General features: G+C 50.9%; 1 protein-coding gene across 1 annotated transcript in view; it reads left to right on the top strand.

Annotated features, from left to right (window-relative positions):
• The window catches only part of LOC306940301 (uncharacterized protein), a 42,104-nt gene extending 35,288 nt beyond the window's left edge, over window positions 1-6,816 (top strand). The window contains exons 6-7 of the mRNA XM_079525322.1: window positions 4,018-4,075; window positions 5,139-6,816. Coding sequence (XP_079381448.1) covers window positions 4,018-4,075; window positions 5,139-5,845 — 765 coding nt within the window. The 3' untranslated portion in view covers window positions 5,846-6,816. The remainder of the gene's footprint in view (window positions 1-4,017; window positions 4,076-5,138) is intronic.
• The last annotated feature ends 1,246 nt before the right edge of the window (window positions 6,817-8,062 follow it).

Here is an 8,062-nt window from a genome sequence, read left to right as displayed (position 1 = left end):
CCTGACAGTTTTCTGAAAAAGCTGTGTTTCTATGTCAGTCGTTCTTCGATTTTTCAAAAATAGCAGATCTACAAGCTCGTAGCGCGCCACTCGGTGGCACGCTACGAGCTTGTAGATCTGCTATTTTTCAATAGATAAAGCATAACATAACGCTAACACCAAAAGGGGTTAAACTCACCAACATCACAGCTGTACGAAAAGCTTGAATTATCCTCTTTCTAGCTGCAAAGTTTTTGTTTAATAAAATTCCACCATAGAAACGTTACGAGCTACTTCCTGTCAAGAAATTCCCTGCATTTGATTATTGTTCTAAGTGTCAGAGTTTGGAAGTGCTTGTTTTCAATAACACAACATTTTGCTGCCTCCTGCATTATGTGACATTTAGAAACAGGTGGTACGCAGGACGGTTGAGTGATTTAACACTCCATATGCTGCTCAATGTTTTGCCACTCAGTCTAGATGAGGGGGGGGGGGGGGGGGGGGGGGGGGCGTGTCCTGATGGGACAATCATGCATGTGCATACTCTCTATTCTGTGAATGTAAACATGGAACTGAATGGAGCCTCTTCCTCCTCCTCTCTCTCTCCTGGATCTCCCTCTCTCCTGCCCCTCTCCCTTTCTCTCTCCCCTCGCTCCTGCCCCTCTCCCTCTCTCCTGCCCCTCTCCCTCTCTCCTGCCCCTCTCCCTTTCTCTCCCTCGCCCTCCTGCCCCTCTCCCTTTCTCTCTCCCTCGCTCCTGCCCCTCTCCCTTTCTCTCTCCCTCGCTCCTGCCCCTCTCCCTTTCTCTCTCCCCTCGCTCCTGCCCCTCTCCCTTTCTCTCTCCCTCGCTCCTGCCCCTCTCCCTTTCTCTCTCTCCTGCCCCTCTCCCTTTCTCTCTCTCCTGCCCCTCTCCCTTTCTCTCTCTCCTGCCCCTCTCCCTTTCTCTCTCTCCTGCCCCTCTCCCTTTCTCTCTCTCTCTCTCTCTCTCTCCTGCCCCTCTCCCTTTCTCTCTCCCTCTCTCCTGCCCCTCTCCCTTTCTCTCCCTCTCTCCTGCCCCTCTCCCTTTCTCTCTCCCTCTCTCCTGCCCCTCTCCCTTTCTCTCTCTCCCTCTCTCCTGCCCCTCTCCCTTTCTCTCTCTCTCTCTCCTGCCCCTCTCCCCTTTCTCTCTCTCTCTCTCCTGCCCCCTCTCCCTTTCTCTCTCCCTCTCTCCTGCCCCCCTCCCTTTCTCTCTCTCTCTCTCCTGCCCCTCTCCCTTTCTCTCTCTCTCTCTCCTGCCCCTCTCCCTTTCTCTCTCCCTCTCTCCTGCCCCTCTCCCTTTCTCTCTCTCTCTCTCCTGCCCCCCTCCCTTTCTCTCTCCCTCTCTCCTGCCCCTCTCCCTTTCTCTCTCTCTCTCTCCTGCCCCCCTCCCTTTCTCTCTCCCTCTCTCCTGCCCCTCTCCCTTTCTCTCTCCCTCTCTCCTGCCCCTCTCCCTTTCTCTCTCTCTCTCTCCTGCCCCTCTCCCTTTCTCTCTCTCTCTCTCCTGCCCCTCTCCCTTTCTCTCTCTCTCTCCTGCCCCTCTCCCTTTCTCTCTCCCTCTCTCCTGCCCCTCTCCCTTTCTCTCTCTCTCTCTCCTGCCCCTCTCCCTTTCTCTCTCCCTCTCTCCTGCCCCCTCTCCCTTTCTCTCTCTCTCTCTCTCCTGCCCCCTCTCCCTTTCTCTCTCCCTCTCTCCTGCCCCCCTCCCTTTCTCTCTCCCTCTCTCCTGCCCCTCTCCCTTTCTCTCTCTCTCTCTCCTGCCCCTCTCCCTTTCTCTCTCTCTCTCTCCTGCCCCTCTCCCTTTCTCTCTCCCTCTCTCCTGCCCCCCTCCCTTTCTCTCTCCCTCTCTCCTGCCCCTCTCCCTTTCTCTCTCCCTCTCTCCTGCCCCTCTCCCTTTCTCTCTCCCTCTCTCCTGCCCCCCTCCCTTTCTCTCTCCCTCTCTCCTGCCCCTCTCCCTTTCTCTCTCCCTCTCTCCTGCCCCTCTCCCTTTCTCTCTCCCTCTCTCCTGCCCCTCTCCCTTTCTCTCTCCCTCTCTCCTGCCCCTCTCCCTTTCTCTCTCCCTCTCTCCTGCCCCCTCCCTTTCTCTCTCCCTCTCTCCTGCCCCTCTCCCTTTCTCTCTCCCTCTCTCCTGCCCCCCTCCCTTTCTCTCTCCCTCTCTCCTGCCCCTCTCCCTTTCTCTCTCCCTCTCTCCTGCCCCCTCCCTTTCTCTCTCCCTCTCTCCTGCCCCTCTCCCTTTCTCTCTCCCTCTCTCCTGCCCCTCTCCCTTTCTCTCTCCCTCTCTCCTGCCCCCCTCCCTTTCTCTCTCCCTCTCTCCTGCCCCTCTCCCTTTCTCTCTCCCTCTCTCCTGCCCCTCTCCCTTTCTCTCTCCCTCTCTCCTGCCCCTCTCCCTTTCTCTCGCCCTCTCTCCTGCCCCTCTCCCTTTCTCTCGCCCTCTCTCCTGCCCCCCTCCCTTTCTCTCTCCCTCTCTCCTGCCCCCCTCCCTTTCTCTCTCCCTCTCTCCTGCCCCTCTCCCTTTCTCTCTCCCTCTCTCCTGCCCCCCTCCCTTTCTCTCTCCCTCTCTCCTGCCCCTCTCCCTTTCTCTCTCCCTCTCTCCTGCCCCTCTCCCTTTCTCTCTCCCTCTCTCCTGCCCCTCTCCCTTTCTCTCGCCCTCTCTCCTGCCCCTCTCCCTTTCTCTCGCCCTCTCTCCTGCCCCTCTCCCTTTCTCTCGCCCTCTCTCCTGCCCCTCTCCCTTTCTCTCTCCCTCTCTCCTGCCCCTCTCCCTTTCTCTCTCTCTCTCTCTCCTGCCCCTCTCCCTTTCTCTCTCTCTCTCTCTCCTGCCCCTCTCCCTTTCTCTCTCTCTCTCTCTCCTGCCCCTCTCCCTTTCTCTCTCCCTCTCTCCTGCCCCTCTCCCTTTCTCTCTCTCTCTCTCCTGCCCCTCTCCCTTTCTCTCTCTCTCTCTCCTGCCCCTCTCCCTTTCTCTCTCCCTCTCTCCTGCCCCTCTCCCTTTCTCTCTCTCTCCTGCCCCTCTCCCTTTCTCTCTCTCTCTCTCCTGCCCCTCTCCCTTTCTCTCTCCCTCTCTCCTGCCCCTCTCCCTTTCTCTCTCTCTCTGTCTCTTGCACTTATTGAGCGTCGCAGTCCCGCCCCCTTTCATGACGACGCCAGGCCCAGGAAATAATTCCCAATGCATTTTTCCCAGACATTTCATTTTTTTTGTATTTAAAGACTTTTTAAGCGTCGTACAAAGCCGAGTCGTGACAAATCATGACAACAAACACAATATTTTGGACCAAATAAATAATTACAAAGAAGAAAAACAACAAAAAAGTGTTGTAACCTGCCGTTTTATTCTTCTTTCTAATTATTTGTTCGGCCCGAAAAATGTTGTTTGTTGTCATGATTTGTCACGACTCGAGTTGGCTTTGTACGAGGCTTAAAAGGTCTTTAAATAAATACTTTTTGAAATGTCTATGAGGAAAAGGAATCATTTCCTGGGCCCTGGTAGGGGGCGGGACTGCGACGCTCTATTGAGCAGGTCCGACTGATCACACACAGCAGATTACCGGTTACACACACTGGCATTCCGAAGCCTGCCATTCCGACGCACTCGATACCAACTCGGTCTCTAACCCTAACGTAGTCGGAATGGCAGCGCGTCGGAATGGAACTCTGCTCCCCAGATAATAATAATAGCAAGGACGCAGCTGTAACACACACAAAAAACACACACACACAAAAAACGTAACTTTAAAAAAAAAACTTAAAAAAAAAAGCATGCACACATACACACACACTAAAAAAGGAACTAAAAAAACTTAACTTAAAAAAAAAAAAAAAAGTACGTAATTTATTCTAATAGTTGTAATTGCAATTTACGAGCTGCGTTCGCTTCCCGCGTCCGCGCGTCTTACTTGTAGTAATAAAACTTTATTTGTATAGCACCTTTCATGACATGAAATGCAGCTCAAAGTGCTTTACAGACTGCAGACCATTGTTTGGACCAGTGTTTTCATGTCCCAAATGTCTAATATAAAGTTTACATTTTTATGCAGGGTAAGAGGAAGAAGAGAAAGAGGGATATTAATGTGAAGACTGACATGATACCAGAAGGTAAGATTACATGAAAGCGTTTTTCACTTACATGTGCACGATATTTACACGTTGGTATAGTTCTGAAATATTGCTCGCTAGCATGTCCAAAATGGGGATGGCAGGTTTAACCCATTCTGGGCGGGAACCCCTTTTGGTGTTAGCATTATGTTATGCTTTAGCTATTGAAAAATAGCAGATCTACAAGCTCGTAGCGCGCCACTCGGTGGCGCGCTATGAGCTTGTAGATCTGCTATTTTTCAAGCTTGTAGGTCTGCTATTTTTGAAAAATCAAAGAACCACTGACATTAGAAACATAGCTTTTTCAGAAAACTGTCAGGATGTAGAAGACATTTTTAGAATCTGATCTCAGGTCAAAATGGTTTAAAGTTGTAAAAAAAGATACAGATACTGTGATATCACCCCAAACAGTCAAATGGTAGCCAATAAGGACTAGTAGAAACATAGCCAGTAGGAATATAGCTAGTGGAAACATAGCTAGTAGGAATATAGCTAGTAGAAACATAGCTAGTAGGAATATAGCTAGTGGAAACATAGCAAGCTACAGTTGAGAACGCATATATAATATCCCATTAAGACCTGAGACCAGATTCTAAAGATGCTGACAGTTTTCTGAAAAACGTAGTGTTTCTATGTCAGTGGTTCTCAAACCTTTTCATGTCAAGGACTCCCAAAATGATATGTATTCAGCCAAATAAATATTCTATCCTTCTGGGGAGTCCCTGGTACAAAAACCAGGGACTCCCCAGAAGGATAGAATATTTATTTGGCCCCCAGAAGGATAAATGAGTTAAAAATGGTCGCTGTGAAAGACTATACCGGGATATTCAAAGATTTGTGCCACATTTTCCAGATCTTTCAAAAAATTACAAGCTTGTACGAGCTTGCAGTTCCGCTATTTTTCCAACAGCTAAAGTTTAAAAAATAATGGTTTAAAAGTGGTTATGGACGGTGACACAGATGCGTCCTCAGGTCTGAATGGGTTTAACAAAAAAAATAATATAGTATAAAAAGCCGAAAAGAAAGAAACTCACTCCCAACGCTTTGTCCTCGCCGCCCGCAGCGTCCTCGTCGCCCCCGTTCCCGCCGCAGCCCAAGAGGCCGTGCGCGCCTCAGGAGAAGCCCCAGCACCACCAGCATCAACACCACCACCACCAGCAGCAGCAGCAGCAGCACCACCATCCTCACCTGACGCACACGCACCTGTCTCAGGCCAGCCCCGCCTCGTCCCTGGATTCCCCGGCCACTCCCACCACGGCCCTGGCCTCGCCGGCCGCCCCGGCGCCCACGCACACCGAGCACACGACCAGCGCCGCCGCCGCCAGCGACTACACACAGCATCAGACGGAGCAGGTGCAGCCCCTGTCCCTCACCACCAAGCCCCACAGGGACCACCACCAGCAGCACCACCACCACCAGGCCCCCCACGGTCACTCTCATTCCTTCATGTCCGCCAACGCCAAGATCTCAGGGCCGCCTCCTCCTCTCGCTCGATCCTCCTCCTCCTCCTCCACCGCCTCCTCCTCCTCTTCTTACTCCTCCTCCCACGTGTTGTCGTGTTCGTCCGGCCGGAAGACTCCCCCGCTCCCCCTCTCCTCCTCCTCCTCCTCCCACTCTCGTCCCCCTTTCCCTCCTCTCCCGAACCCCCCCCATCCCCCCTCCTCCGTCTCCGTTAGCCAATCGGTGCCGAGCGGCGCCCACCACCACCAACACCACCATGCCTTAACCCAGTCCCAGCCGCTCTCGCTAGTGACCAGAACCGGTCATTAAAAAAAAAAGAAGAAAAAAAAAAAAAGGTGCGAGTGGCTGTTTTTATACTGTGTGTGTACCGTTACTGTACACCATACTTTATTCCTTCTTAAACGCCTGATTTTTAGGGCTCCTTGTCCACAGAAAGCGTTTTTATTTGAGCTGGCCGTTTCCTCGTCTGTCTGTCGTGCTTTTCTATCATTTCTTCCTTTGTACCCGACCGAGCATGACGATTCGCCGCCCAGGTATATATATTTTTTTGTCGGAGCTCCCTGGGTGCTCCCTGGGTGCTTCAAGGAGCTCCCTGGGTGCTTCAAGGAGCTCCCTGGGTGCTTCAAGCTCCCTGAGCTCCCTGGGTGCTTCAAGCTGACTATTTGATGAACTTTTGGAAAGGAGCGCCAGTGTCTTATGATATGAATGATCCTCTCGGCTGTGTCTGACGACTCCGTTTGTTTACCCGTTGTTTCAGATAAGCCAGTGGTTCCCCAAACTTTCTCATGTCAAGGACCTCCACATTTTATAACAGAAAGGAGAGGTCGCACAACTCGTAGTCCCGATGCCAAAAAATACTTTTTTTATTTTACCAACGTTTCGACAAGCTAGTTAGCCTTCTTCAGGATACCCTGAAGAAGAAGGCAACTAGCTTGTCGAAACGTATTAGTACGTATAAGTATTTTTTCTTTTGGCATGGGGACTAGGAGTTGTGCGACCTCTCCTTTCTGTTATGAAGTTTTATCTCCCGTGATCAGCACCTCCCTACTCTTGGTGTGCGCTCCTACCTTTTTGTTTGCTTTGAAGGACCTCCAAATTAGACCCCCCATTTGAAAATATATGCCAGGGAGGGACCCCCATAAGAGAAGATTCTTATGGATCCTAGCAGTGATTCTCAACCAGGGAGGGACCCCCATAAGAGAAGATTGTTATGGATCCTAGCAGTGATTCTCAACCAGGGAGGGACCCCCATAAGAGAAGATTCTTATGGATCCTAGCAGTGATTCAGGGAGGGACCCCCATAAGAGAAGATTCTTATGGATCCTAGCAGTGATTCTCAACCAGGGAGGGACCCCCATAAGAGAAGATTCTTATGGATCCTAGCAGTGATTCTCAACCAGGGAGGGACCCCCATAAGAGAAGATTCTTATGGATCCTAGCAGTGATTCTCAACCAGGGAGGGACCCCCATAAGAGAAGATTCTTATGGATCCTAGCAGTGATTCTCAACCAGGGAGGGACCCCCATAAGAGAAGATTCTTATGGATCCTAGCAGTGATTCTCAACCAGGGAGGGACCCCCATAAGAGAAGATTCTTATGGATCCTAGCAGTGATTCTCAACCAGGGAGGGACCCCCATAAGAGAAGATTCTTATGGATCCTAGCAGTGATTCTCAACCAGGGAGGGACCCCATAAGAGAAGATTCTTACGGATCCTAGCAGTGATTCTCAACCAGGGAGGGACCCCCATAAGAGAAGATTCTTACGGATCCTAGCAGTGATTCTCAACCAGGGAGGGACCCCCATAAGAGAAGATTCTTATGGATCCTAGCAGTGATTCTCAACCAGGGAGGGACCCCCATAAGAGAATATTCTTATGGATCCTAGCAGTGATTCTCAACCAGGGAGGGACCCCCATAAGAGAAGATTCTTATGGATCCTAGCAGTGATTCTCAACCAGGGAGGGACCCCCATAAGAGAATATTCTTATGGATCCTAGCAGTGATTCTCAACCAGGGAGGGACCCCCATAAGAGAAGATTCTTATGGATCCTAGCAGTGATTCTCAACCAGGGAGGGACCCCCATAAGAGAAGATTCTTATGGATCCTAGCAGTGATTCTCAACCAGGGAGGGACCCCCATAAGAGAAGATTCTTATGGATCCTAGCAGTGATTCAGGGAGGGACCCCCATAAGAGAAGATTCTTATGGATCCTAGCAGTGATTCTCAACCAGGGAGGGACCCCCATAAGAGAAGATTCTTATGGATCCTAGCAGTGATTCTCAACCAGGGAGGGACCCCCATAAGAGAAGATTCTTATGGATCCTAGCAGTGATTCTCAACCAGGGAGGGACCCCCATAAGAGAAGATTCTTATGGATCCTAGCAGTGATTCTCAACCAGGGAGGGACCCCCATAAGAGAAGATTCTTATGGATCCTAGCAGTGATTCTCAACCCGTTTCATTTCAAGGACTCCCCCCAATTTAATGGGATTTCTATCTCTGTGACCCCTAATTCATATTGTAAA

The sequence above is a fragment of the Electrona antarctica genome, assembly GCF_951216825.1.
Source record: "Electrona antarctica genome assembly, chromosome: 16".
Taxonomy (NCBI): domain Eukaryota; kingdom Metazoa; phylum Chordata; class Actinopteri; order Myctophiformes; family Myctophidae; genus Electrona; species Electrona antarctica.
This window is presented reverse-complemented; position numbering and strand designations above follow the sequence as displayed.